Source organism: the organism of the source record quoted next, unplaced genomic scaffold (assembly GCF_019419815.1).
Source record: "Pyrus x bretschneideri cultivar Hongxiangsu unplaced genomic scaffold, Pyrus_bretschneideri_v1 Contig13, whole genome shotgun sequence".
Lineage (NCBI taxonomy): Eukaryota > Viridiplantae > Streptophyta > Magnoliopsida > Rosales > Rosaceae > Pyrus > Pyrus x bretschneideri.
In genome coordinates this window covers 8,742,743-8,756,748 of record NW_025999424.1, presented here as the reverse complement: position 1 = coordinate 8,756,748, position 14,006 = coordinate 8,742,743, and the positions used below count along the sequence as shown (strand labels likewise).

General features: G+C 37.3%; 1 protein-coding gene and 1 pseudogene across 1 annotated transcript; one reads left to right on the top strand and one right to left on the bottom strand.

Annotated features, from left to right (window-relative positions):
• The first annotated feature begins 6,482 nt into the window (after positions 1 to 6,482).
• LOC125475005 lies at positions 6,483 to 9,204 on the top strand (annotated as a pseudogene).
• A 1,339-nt stretch (positions 9,205 to 10,543) lies between these two features.
• Positions 10,544 to 11,717, bottom strand: LOC125474778 (F-box protein At3g07870-like). Its single transcript, XM_048578756.1, has 2 exons — positions 11,271 to 11,717; positions 10,544 to 11,143 (listed from the first exon to the last, which is right to left on the bottom strand). The coding sequence occupies exons 1-2, from the start codon at positions 11,715 to 11,717 to the stop codon at positions 10,544 to 10,546; spliced, it is 1,047 nt and encodes a 348-aa protein (XP_048434713.1).
• Positions 11,718 to 14,006: the final 2,289 nt, after the last annotated feature.

Below are 14,006 nucleotides of genomic sequence, written 5' to 3'. Positions count from 1 at the left end.
CCATCACCTCCCCAGACCGTTGATCCCTTTCATTTGTGCCTACTGACCACATAATACGGGCCCTTAAAATTTAATTCAACGACTAAAGTTATTATAACTTTTAATGGCGCCCCTGTTTTTAACCGTTGGTTCAAATTTCAAGGGCTCACATTGTGTGGTCAGTAGGCTCAGATGGAAAGGGAGCCGGAGAAGATCCCTTTCCCTTGAATAGATCCCCCCTGCTCTCATCACCTGGTTGAGTGTCTTTACCATTAAATCCTGATTTTTATATTTAAAAATAAGATTTAACGATTAAACATCCAGAGCACTAGAATATATGAAGCAGCAAACAAAGTTCCTTTATGATTGAAACTGAAAAGAATGGTAGTCATCTTCACCGAAAAGAGGTGGTGTGCTCCTCCTCTTCACCAAAAAATAAAAGGTGTAGGTGGTTTGTCTAATCTCCCTTACCTTTGCGTGGCAGCTAGATAAGGGAATAGGATCAAGTATTATATGTGCTGAGTTGCAAATTGCGAGACTAATTGTTTATGTCATGAATTAATACAATATGATGAGATGGTTAATAGCTATAGTTATCAAGAATGCCAGGTGGCAATTGTATGTGGTGACAGATGTTATTAGTACAAGAGGTAGCTTACAGAGTAAGCTTAGCGGTTATTAGTCGTAGTTACTATAAATAACTAATTGTATGGTTCACAGAGGGGTTAATGAGAATTAGCAATTCTTTACATAAATCTCTCTCTCTCTCTCTCTCTCTCTCTCTCTCTCTCTCTCTCCGTACTGAATTGTTCTTGATCTTTCTGTAAGCTTCTAAGTTGATTATGATGGTATCTAGAGCTTGCGATTCACCTGTGGATTGTAGAGTTCTTGATTGACTGGCGCTTGATTTCATTGCGGGTTGTAAGGTTTCTTGGATCTTGATCTTTGTTCTTGAGCTGTTAATTTCTTGTGAATCTTTTTTTTTTTTTTTATTTTTTTTACTTTTGTGGAAATTTGGCATATGTTCTGTTTCTATTGATGTTTAGGGTAGTTCTTGCATTTTTTTTTTTCGACAGTCGGTGATTTCGGATCTGCAATTTTTAGTTCTTTAGGGTTTCTTTGTACTTGTTGTTGCTAAGGCCGATGCCATAGTAGTGATTGATTGTTAAGAATATAAGTAAAGGCCGATGTCATATAAGTGAAAGTCGATACCATATTAGTGAAGGCTGATGCCAAGATTTGTGGTGAAATTTGTTTAGTGTTCTTGATATATTTGTGAAGGCCAATTGCCCAAATATATTGTTTCTGTGTTGATTGCTAAAGATATGTGCTTGTTCTTGATAATTCAGTATGACTAATTCTCAAATCAAGATTGAAGGAATTTTAGGGATGTTAACAATTAGGCTAGGAGATACAAATTACTCCAAATAGGCATATCAGTTCAGGTTAGTACTTAGGGGTTATATGTTGTTTGACCATTTTGATGGAACTTCAGTTTGTCCTCCCAAATTTGTTATCAATACTGATAATAGTGGCTTTTCAGGAATGGGAACAAACTGATTTGGCACTACTTAGTCTTTTGATTGCTACTTTGATAGATGATGTTATTGATCATGTACTTGGTTGTACAACTGCTCATGCTGCTTGGTCATTTCTTGATGATCGATATGCTACTGTGTCTAAATCGAGGATTAATATGTTGAAAACTGAGTTTCAGACTTTACAAAAAGGAACCGATTATATTGACAAGTTTCTTTCTCGGCTTAAATCTATCAAAGATCAACTCATTGCTGCTAGAGAGGCAATATCTGATAATGATTTGATCATTGCAGCGTTGGCTAGTTTACCAAGAGAGTATGCAATAATTAGAACAGTTATTCTTGCTAGGGAGACATCTATTTCTCTAAAAGAATTTCGTGTTCAGCTTCTTAACACCGAAAGGCATATTGACAGTATGGAACACTCTTTCTCACTCTATAGCACTCTTTACATGCAAGGTTCTTCTTCTACATTTGGAGGGAGTTCAGGTTCTTCATCCCAATCTCATTCTAATGATGGGTTGTCTTCAGCTACTGTTGGCACAATTTCTGCTGGTTCTTTTCTTCTAATTCCATGCCTCTTCAGTTTTCATTTCAGTTTCCATTACCTCCATCAGATCCATATCAGCAATCATCTTCTTATGGATATGGTTTTGGTTACACTGGTAATGCCTCTTCTACTTATAATTTTGGTCCTAGGCCTTCCAATACTCAGAGAAATAACTTTGGAGGACAGCAAAGAGGTGGTTATAGGTATTACAACAAATGCAGAAATTCGAATTCTAATAACCGACAAGGAGGATGACAGTCTTGGCCTGGTAACACAGACACTAGATTCAATATGCAACCTGAATGTCAGATATGTCAGAGAAGAGGTCATATAGCTCCCAACTATTATCACGAAATCCAAGTTCAAATCAGGTTCATTTGCAGGAATGTCAAATATGTGGAAAACATGGACACATTGCATTGGATTGTTATAATCGGGGGAATTTTGCTTATCAGGGAACACCTCTTCTCCTTCACTACAAGTTCATCAAGAGTTTCCTTATTCATCATCTTCTACTTCATTTCCTGGTTCTTCTTAGCCTAGTGCATCTCTTCATGCTATGTAAGCTCAGCATGTGAATTCTTCTTCTCCTAATGATGTTTAGGTGGTTGACACCGGGGCTTAGCATCACTTGACCTCTGATGTTCTTAATCTTGCACAAGCTACTCCTTTTGAAGGTTCTGACATGATTAAAATAGGCAATGGTCAAGGTTTGCCTATAAAGCACATTGGTTCTACTTTACTACACACTTCTTCACATACATTGAAATTGACTAATGTTTTACATGTTCCTCAAATTACTAAGGATTTGTTGTCTGTCAAACAATTATGTAAGGATAATAAGTGCTAGTTTATATGTGATGATGTGTGGCTTTATGTGCATGACAAGGTAACAAATTAGATCATTTACAGAGGCAAGAGTAAGCCACATGAGTTGTTTCAGATTCTAGTTGCAAGACCTATGAATTCTTTAGTGCAGATCAGTATAGTTTTAGCATATCTTGGACAATATATCAAGTCTTCACTGTGGCATTAGAGGTTGGGCCATCGTACCAATGAAGTCTTGTCTTTTATTTTGAATAAGTCTCAGATTTCTCATGTAATTGATGACGTACATAAAATGTGTTCTCATTGTATTCAAGGAAAAATGTCTAGGCTTTCATTTCCTATTGAATCTAATAGGTGTTTGTTACCTTTTGAGAAAATACATTCTGACATATGGGCGCCTTCTCCAATCAAATCCATTGAAGGGTATAAATACTATGTAACCTTTGTGGATGATTGTACCAGATTTATCTGGATTTTTCCTCTATGCAATAAATTAGATATTTTTCAAGTATTTGTGTAGTTTTATAATTTTGTAACTGTTCAGTTTGGTTTTGTTATTAAATGTATTCAATCCGATGGAGGTGGTGAATATCTTAGTCGACAGTTTAAGAATTTTTTGGTTTCCAAAGGCATGGTACATCAAATTTCTTGTCCTTATACCCCACAATATAATGGGTTTTTTGAACGAAGGCATAGGCATATTGTGGAAACAACAATTACTTTGCTTACTACAACAGGGTTGTCTCAATCCTTTTGGTTTATGCTTGTGCTCATGTTGTGTATTTGATTAATCGGTTACCTACTAAGTCTTTACATATGGATTCTCCTTTTTTCTGCTTTGTATCACAAGCCACCTTAGCTGCAATATTTAAGAGTTTTTGGGACTGCTATTTTTCCTTATCTCAGACCTTATAACACTAATAAGTTTCAACCAAGGTCCAATTTATGCATTTTTCTTGGATATTTAGTTGGATATAAGGGTTGTATTTGCTATAATATTTAGACTCACAAATTATTGATTTCTAGACATATTGTGCATGATGAGACCATTTTTCCAGCCACAAGGATGCAGTGTACTCCATCTCAGTTATCTTCAGGGGTTTCTAACTCTCCAGTGTCTTCCCCTATAGTGGTTACTCTTCCAATTTCTGTTCCTCAAGTACATCAGACAAATATAGTACTGGTATCACACAGTGACACAAGAATGCCAAGTGGTTCATTATAGTCAGTTTATAATTCTTCAACTCCAACTGTTAGTACTGCTCTTTCAGAATCTGAAACATCTTCTTCAACAACTCATGGTAGTGCTACTCTTCCTACTCTGGATCAATCATCTTTGTTACCTGTCCATCATCCTGCACAACTTCAGGTATTACTTCCTATTTCTTCATCACATATTCTTCCCACCAATGTGGCTTCTGATACCTCTCTGATTCAAACAAGATTGAAAACTGGTGCCATATCTAGGCAGGATTATTCTGCATATTTATCTTATTTTCCAGAATTAAAGTCATTGCAGCTGGACTCAGAATCTTGTTCTTTTGCTAGTTATTCATTTCTTGCCCAAGTCACTAATATTGATGAACCTAAGAACTTCAAGACTGCCTCTCCTGATAGTCATTGGCAGCAGGCCATGCAGGAAGAGTATGATGCTTTACAATCTCAAGGGACTTGGATTTTGGTTCCACATCCTGTTAATCGATCTGTTGTCGGATGTAAATGGGTTTACAAACTCAAGAAGAATTCTAATGGTAGTATTGCTCGCTATAAAGCAAGATTGGTGGCTCAAGGTTTTACATAGGAACATGGCATAGACTATTCTGAGACGTTCAGTCCGGTTGTACGACATTCCACAATTAAGCTTATTCTAGCCTTAGCTACAAGACATAAATGGAAACTTAGGCAACTAGACATTAATGCCTTTCTTCATGGTGATTTACAAAAGGAGGTCTATATGTAGCAGCCTATGGGGTTTGTTAGCTCTGAGAATCCTTCTTATGTTTGCAGACTTGTTAAGTCTTTGTATGGGCTCAAGCAAGCTCCTCAAGCTTGGCATTCCAAATTCACAATCTGATACTAGCTTGTTTATCAAGCATGATGTTATGCATGTGGTCATTCTATTGTTATACGTAGATGACATTATAATGACTGGTTTTGATGATACTTAAGTTCAAGAAGTCATTAACAGTCTCGCAAAAATTTTTGAATTGAAAGATATGGGTCCTTTGACTTATTTCTTAGGGCTGCAAATTCAATACAAACAAAATGGTGATTTGTTTGTTCATCAATCAAAGTACATTAAAGAGCTTCTTCTGAAGGCTGGGATGAAATCTTGTAAACCTTGTATGTTAACTCAATTGCTTGCTTCTAAGGGCATTTCTCTCTCAGACTCAACTTTTTATCGTAGTATAATGGGTGCTTTGCAGTACCTCACTTTTACACGACCTGATATAGCACATTCGGTGAGCATTGTTTGTCAATATGTGCAAAATCCAACTGATCTTTATATGCACTTGGTCAAGAGAATTCTATGATATCTTCAAGGGACTCTGCACTGTGGGTTAACATACAAAGCTACTTCTGATGTTAGCTTATCTGCTTATTCTGATTCAGATTGGGCTGCCGACATCAACACCTGCAAGTCCATTACATGTTATCTAGTTTATTTGGGTTCCAATCCAATTTCTTGGCAATCCAAGAAACAATCCTCTGTTTCTCAGAGTTCCACTGAGGCTGAATATAAGGCCCTTGCTCACTGTGCTGTTGATGTTTGGTGGATTCGAAATATGCTATGAGATCTTCATGTTTATCTTCCATCTGCTCCTGTTCTTAATTGTGATAACATTTCAGCCTTGGCATTCAGTACTAATCCGGTTTTCCACTCTCGTATCAAACATCTTGATACTGACTTTCATTTCGTTCGGGAAAAAGTATAAAAGGGTGATTTGCTAGTTCAATATGTCTCTACCACAAACCAAATAGCTAATATTCTTACCAAGGGACTTCATAGTCCTGTTTTTGTTCGGCATTGTATCAATCTTAACCTTGGAACCCCAGGTTAAGCTTGAAGGGGGGGGGGGGGTAATAGCTATAGTTATCAAGAATGCCAGGTGGCAATTGTATCTGGTGATAGATGTTATTAGTACAAGAGGTAGCTTACATAGTAAGCTTAGTGGTTATTAGTTGTAGTTACTATAAATAGCTAATTCTACGGTTCGAAGAGGGGTTAATGAGAATTAGCAATTCTTTACAGAAATCTCTCTCTCTCTCTCGCATTGAATTGTTCTTAATCTTTCTGTAAGCTTCTAAGTTGATTATGAATGGTGAACCATGCATCACCGTGGCTGTGTTTCGTAATAGAGTAACGCTACACTTATCATTTATTTGTATCATCGTTTGTACTATTACTGATAGAGATAGGCCTGGCAATGCATATGGGTCCCATCTCTATTAGAGAAATGGTACAAATTGGTGGTAAGAGTAGGATTTTTGTTCGTAATACCATGCATACAATAAGTTTCCCGATTTTCAATGAAAACTACTCACTTACACGTTGGTTTCTTTGTTTATTACTTTGTAGTGATCTGTAACTTGAATAGATTACGCAACTAAGTTAGTTAATTTGTATAGATTATGCATTAAGTCATGTTAATCTGTATAGATTATACAATTAAGTAACAAATACATGTTTAAACAATGCTAACAAGGGGTGCGTGGCGATATTCAATGATCTCATCATCGTGCTTTAGCTTTTGTCTGTTCTTTAAAATTGTCTTATGAGCTCTGTCAGCTGTATGGTACGTGGTTCTTGAATTATTTTAGGCTCATCAAAATTATTTTGCTCCAATGAAGCTGAAGAATTATGTTATGATATTTTTCTGGAGAAGGGGATTTGAACTTGGTTACAAACGTGTTAGCAAAATCATCAAAATTAAAGTAGGGACTAGTCGACACCAATACATAGGCTGGTAGTCTAACAAAGAATAGCAAACCTGTCGGAATATGGTAAAATCCTTCAAGATTCTAGTTTTTAGGGTTTAGACCTGCTGAACCAATTTTAAACTGGCGGCCATGCCAGAAACCACGAATTGTGGTGCTCTCTGAAACTTTTAGAATGGCCGGCCTGCAATTTAATTTCAATATTTTCCTATCTTTTCGGTTTTATGGTCATATCATTTTGATTCCAAGCTTTGGTACTTCATGTATCAGACTGAAATTACTTCATCGAGTTCTAGCGTTGAAGAATGCAATTATGCATAAAAAATTTGACGTAATATATGACTACTTATAAATAAATGGATTCACTACTAATAACACCGAGACTTTTGTGATAAGACCTAACACATGTCGCGTTGTGTAAGTGGTTAAGTGGTGCAAATGGTTAAGTGGGGACAATATCAGTGTAATTAGTAGTGAGCAACTAATGTGACTCTAAAATCTTGACATTTAGGACAATTAAGAGACATGCTCAAGTATTGAGGACAACATAATTTTGTTGTTGATGTGTTGGTCTTTGAGAGCAAATAAAATTGAGTTATTCAAGGCTATTGTGCAAAGGTTCCATTTCAACCTATACGAAAGTAGAAAAAGGAACAAAACCCTGCCGAAGCTGTCCCATTACTTATTTCTATACCCTTGTCTCTTTCTACAACTCAATGTCAGATGGCAGCCGGATCTTGCACAGAAATGTTGTTAGACCTATAAACTTGTGCTACATTAGTGTAAGTTCAAACCACAGAATCTAAGATATGAATTCCAATATTATAGTCTGTAATAAGCCTCATGCTGTATGCATTCCCCTTCCATTTCAAAGCCATATAAAGGCTATGCTCAAGTTAGCAAAGCTCCTACACTAAAGAGGTTTTCATGTAACTTTTGTCAATACGGAGTTCAACCACAGGCACTTTCTTAAATCTTTAGGACCAAACTCCCTTGATGGCTTCCCCGATTGTCAGTTTGAAACAATTCCAGATGGCCTTCCAGATTCAGAGACTGATGCAACATCCCTAAACCTCTCTTTGCTATGTGATTCCATGAGAAAAAACTTCTTGGCTCCATTTCGCAACCTCCTCTTAAAACTCAATGACACGGCGATTTCCTACAGTAGTGTTAGTCCTCCAATGACTTCCATTGTTTCAGATGGTTTCATGCCTTTTGCTATCACAGCTGCTAAAGAACTTGGACTCCCTATCGCAGTGTTCTTTACTTTGGCTGCAGTCGGATTCTTGGGCTGTAAGCAATACCCCACTTTGGTGGGAAAAGGACTTGCACCTCCCAAAGGTCAATACATAAATGCTAATGAAGCAACTGTTTGATTTTTATGATGAATTGGTTGTGCCTAAACAAATAATGATTTTTTTGTTGACATATTTATGCGTTGCAGATGAGAGTTACTTCACAAATGGTTTTCTGGGTAAGGTCTTAGATTGGAATCCAGGAGTAAAAGCTATCCGTTTAGGGGATCTTCCCATCACCTTTCAAACTACTAATCCCAATTACATCAAGTGTAACTTCATGTTGGAAGCAGCTGTTGCAGTTCATAGAGCTTCAGCAGTTGTTGTTCATACTTTTGATGCATTGGAGCCAGATGTTTTGGATGCTTTGTCATCTATGCTTCCACATGTTTACACTGTTGGTCCTCTCCAGTTTCTTCTCAATCAGATACCAGAAGACCCTTTGGAGGCTATGGGTAATCCGTGGAAAGAAGAAATGGAGTGCTTCAAATGGTTAAACGCCAAGGCACCAAATATGTTGTTTATGTGAATTTTGGCAGTTTAGCGGTTGTCACACCGCAACTTCTTATTGAGTTTGGTTGGGGACTTGCAAATAGCAAGCTGCCATTCTTTTGGGTAATTGGATCCAATTTGGTAGTTGGTGAATCGGCAATTTTTCCACCCGAGTTTGGCTGGAACTAAGGAAAGAAGTCTAATAACAAGTTGGTGCCCACAAGAGCAAGTCCTCAACCATCCATCAGTTGGACTGTTTTTAACACACAGTGGTTTGAATTCAACCATTGAGAGTCTGTCTGCTGGAGTGCCTATGCTCTGTTGTCCCTTATTTGGCAAGCAACGACCAAATTGGCTCTATACTTGTAATGAATGGGGTATTGGCATGGAGATCAGTAAGGATGCCAATAGAGACAATGTCGCGAAGATTGTCAAAAAGATAATTGTGGGAGAGAAGGGTAAGAAAATGAAAAATAAGGCCATGCAGTGGAAGAAACTGGCAGAAAAGGCCACTGAACCAATTGGTTCTTCATGGACCAACTTAGACAATTTAGTGAATCAAGTGCTATTAAGGAAAGGCTAGGTGTTGTCCCTGGCAACCTTTATTGGCCTTAACTTTGGTGTTGTCGATGTTATTGTTGGTCTTAATTAACTTTAAAAAATGTAGTGCTTAGAGGCTATTGTGTATTGTCTAAAACAGACCATACAGACCCTTGCCTCATAGGCAATACCACCTTTTAGTTTTTTGTTTGGTTTGCTGGAAATTATAGATTGACTTAGGGAGGTTTTTAGGGGACTTCAGTTTAATTTATAGGTGATGTTGTGGAGACTAAATTAGTAGACCAAATTGCGAATTAAATGATGTGTCACTAATAAGAATGAGCATGTTAATCAACGCTTAAATTATAATCCAATCAATTTCCATGTCATTTAGTTTTCAAAATTTTGTCTACAATTTTAGTCTCCCTTGCATTACTCTTTATTTATTATATTGCACACAACTTTTATTTTGGTTATTTTTTTAGTTTTGTTGGTAGTGTTAGTTGGTCTTTTCACTTCTTTTTGGTTGACAAAGGGTATTTTTAATAGGTAGGAGCCGGACCCTATCCAACAATCCAAATGAGCTAATTCCACTAATAAAAATATATAAACCCAGATTGGCTCGGACTCATTTAGTAAAAAAATTTGAGTTCGGATACACCAAAAATAAACCTGGCCCGTGGCCAACCCTACTTGTAAGTGGTTTGTAGCTTAGCTGGTTAGAGCATTTGTCATTGCACCTGTGGTTCCGTGTTTGAATCTCTCTTTTTGTAGTTTAATGTACATTATATATTGTTTGTCAAAAAATAATTTGGGGAAAATGAAAATGGTAAATAATGGTTAAACTGATAGTTAGACATATGTAGAGACCACTAATGATATAACGATAGATTTACGATAAGGGGTAAAGAAATAAATTGGTATCGGATTTAACATTCACAAAATTTGAACCTAAACCTCTTAATTATAAATGAATGAAAATAACACTTACCGTAATACTAAGTGTTGTACACATGCATTGTTCCGAAAGCTTCATTTTATATCTAGAAATACACAATTGTTTGCATCAAACATATGATTATTAATCAACTATCTAGTGCAAAGGAATATATTTGGCAATCATGCAAGGGAAGAAAAATTTGACAAAATACACATGTCGAAAACACTTAATATTACAAAATCCATCAACAGTATGGAAGTAGAAGATTAAACCAAACATATATTACATTACAATGCTTAAAATGTGAAGGAAACAATTGCGAGGGGATCTGATTCAGATGACCGTTCCCCTGCCGGTAACTGGCGAGACTAACGTTTCCATGTAAACGGTGACTTCCGACTGAGTCCCGATAACAATGTTTCTAAACGTCTTTCCCTCCGGATTATACATACAACGCCAATACGTTTCGCTTGTAGTCCAACAAAACTTCACCATTCTCTAAAATGCATAGAGGCTTGAAAGATTCCTTGCACTCTTCAGGTAGGATCTGATCCGAAGGAATTTTTACCACTTTAGTCCAAGATTTTGCGACTCCGTACTCCTTCATCACCCATATCCGACGATCCGTCTCCATTGGGTAAGAATACACAAATAGACAATTTTTACTAACACCAACTCCCGCAAAGACATAGTTTTTGTTGCCGAGGTAGGGCAATGGCAACATATGCTTAAATTTCTCATCTGCTAAATCGAAAGACAGAATTTGCGAAGCAAACATATTAACTTCTACCCAATGTAGAGCTCCGTTTAAAAAGCAACCCTGCCTGTTCAACTGAAAGTAATTGATGTGATCATCGTCAGCACTCTTCCTCCATGAATCAGATTTGAGTGAGAAAACTTGAATCACGACTTCTTTAGAACCACATGTAGTTTTAGACGATCCTTGGACTACCTTGTAATCATCCGCGGTGGGATCATAACCAAATCCATAAAACAGCGAACCGAAACCTGAATAAAGAGGTTTTGGTATACCTTGGATTGCCTAGTACAAGGGTTCCATATGATAATTATGTTGCAGTTTACATTTAGGCATATCAAGCCGTTGCAGGAACCCACAATTCGTGTAAGAACAATATCCGGGATCCTCACTGGAAAATCAGGCTCTTTACCTGTGACATGAACATGAGCATCACTCTCTTGATCCGCCAATGCGACGTGGACAATGGAGTGGATACACGTGGACCAGATAAGGAGGGTGAAGTTTCTGGTGTTGTTGATGCATGTGAGTACAGCGTGGCTGACGTGCTTCGTATCAAATGAGAATCGGAGATTAAAGCGCACCATGACTTGCATACACACCGAAATTGGAGTAAAGATTTGACTGGGAGCCTTGAGAGGATCTCGATAATAATGTCGTTGTAGTCAGTGAGAGGTACTCGTTGATGGAGTTCACTATCAGAGGGGACTTGTGGTTGCTTCAGCTGCCGGGGGCTATTGAGGCCGTCCGCCGTGGTAGTGTTGCTTCCAGGTGCTGGCGGGAGTTTCGAAGTGGAGATTCTTGGAAAAAGGAGGTAAATACAAGAACAACCCCTTGAGTTTGTCTTTGCAGAAAGCATTGTGCCGACAAGGTACTTCTCGAACTATATATAAAAATTGGGAATGTCTGAATGAACACACATACGTCCTTACTAAAAAATTATTAAAAATTAAAAATTAAACTAAAAAATATATGTTATAGACAAATCAAATTTCGTGAGATTGCTTAGCTTTCTTCATTCTTTTGTTTCTCCGAAAGCTATGCACTTCCACCAGCCTTTCATTCAACTACCTTCAAATTTTGGTCAAAGTTCCTTGAAGATCGTAGCAACGATTTACTAGCTCTCACCAACAAATCTGACAGTTAATAGTCGTGAATCGTAAATAGCATTTCACTCATTCAAAAAGAAAAGTGTTGTATGTTTCTCCTTTCAAGTCATAATACCACTCAAATTATCTATTAAAAAAAAAAAAAAAACACACATCAAGCTCGAATAGATATGAGTAGTCAACTACATTCAAACAAGGAGTTAAGTACAAGTTTTTTTTCATTCCAGTTTGGTACCTAAAGTCATAATTCTGGAATACTTTCATACATCCGTTAAGTTTTTCGTCATAACCTCCGTTAACTAATGACGTGGCACCCACGTGGACAATAATTGGGTGCCACGTGGACATTAAAAATAAAAATTAAAAACTAGGGTAAATCTTAGTTAATACTACCCTAAAATTTCTAGGTTTTCAACATTTCATACATCAAGCTTTTTTCATCCTAGTCTAGTACCCAAAATGATAATTCTTAGATAGTTTCATGCATTTGTTAAGTTTTCTATTAAAACAGCAGTTAACTTGTAACGTGCCTTCCATGTGGACAATGACTAGGCGTCATGTATCAACCTAGGGCCCACGTTGACACACCCGACCCTGATATTCCCCGAACATCAGGGTAGGTACGTGCTGGCCGACACTCAAAGGTGACGAAGCCATATTAGGATGCATGAGAAATAATAATTATAAACAATACTTATAAATTTAAATACAATGATTATGCAAATGAGGAATGTGTTCAGAGCATACAATCTAACTAGAACACTAAAGGGAAGAATATAAAATTGAATGAATAGAAGAATGGGTCCTACACCAAGAGGACTCAAAGATGCCGATGTGGAAGTGCCTTGACGCGAGGATTGTACGCCTCGATTTTAAATCCTGAAACAAACATACGTGAACCAAATTGATATATATATATATATATATATATATATATATAACTAAAACAGTTATCAACATACTAACCCCCAAAGTTTTATGAAAACTCAGTAGCATAATATGTAATAGGTTTTTCTAAAAACCCTAGCATGCCATAAAACCTTTCACGAAACATATATCGTATAGTGTGCTAACTAGTGGTATCATATATAAGTATCTTCCGGCTAAAGCCATCTACCAATGCCCGGACGAAGCCAATATAAGTGCCTTCTTCCGTAAGCACAAAATAGTGCCCTACACATGCCCGCCCGAAGGCAATATAAGTATCATCTCCTATACACACAGAACAATGCCCTACACATGCCCGCCCAAAGGCAATATAAGTATCATCGCCCGTAGGTAGAACAGTGACCACTAGATATGCACAAAACCATTGAATATAATCTTTCCATAAAACATATATCATATACCTCAAAACCTCTATATAGTATATAGTCATCCATCATGTATACTACAAAGAGTGTAAGTTCAATAAAATATGGTATTCCAAAATATTCTCAGTAAAGTATGATAATCATAAAATGTAAATTTAATTTACTCATAAAACATAACCATTAAATCATGCTTTTCATGTATGCATTTCTACTATTAAAACATGCATTTTAGAAGGGGTCCACTCACAGATACTTCGCCACTGAAGAGCCACGCAAACTAGCGAAGACGGAAATGCCACAATAAATACACCTAAGCACATAAAGGGTCCAATTAACAAAACTCCATTCAAACGATTGAATTTGGGAAAACGGACATAAAAAACAGATTCAAGACGTCGAATTACCCTTAAAAGGGTCCCGGGTAAATTTCGAAAAAGTCAACAAAAAGTCAGCACGAGAATATTTCATTTGGTCTGAAATGGGTTGGGCTAAAGGCCCGTGGTTTGGGCTTGAGTTCAATGGCCCAAAGGCCTAGGTTTTGGGTTGCTTACTTTAGTTTTGGGCTGGGTTCCACAAAGGTTTTGGACTTGGCTTTAAAGGCTGGACTCAAGATTGGGCCAGGTAGCTTGGCCCAAGGATTAGGTCGGGTTAATGTCTCTAGGTTAAGCCTGGCCCGTTTCCAGGCCGATTTCAAGGACGAGGAAAGCCGGAGCTTTCTAAGCTCAA

Excerpts from the sequence above, each read along its gene's own strand:
- LOC125474778 (XM_048578756.1), bottom strand. The coding sequence starts at position 11,717 with ATGCTTTCTGCAAAGACAAACTCAAGGGGTTGTTCTTGTATTTACCTC. Across the intron at positions 11,144-11,270 it reads TGCTCATGTTCATGTCACAG|GCAATCCAAGGTATACCAAA; the intron begins GTAAAGAGCCTG and ends CCCTTGTACTAG.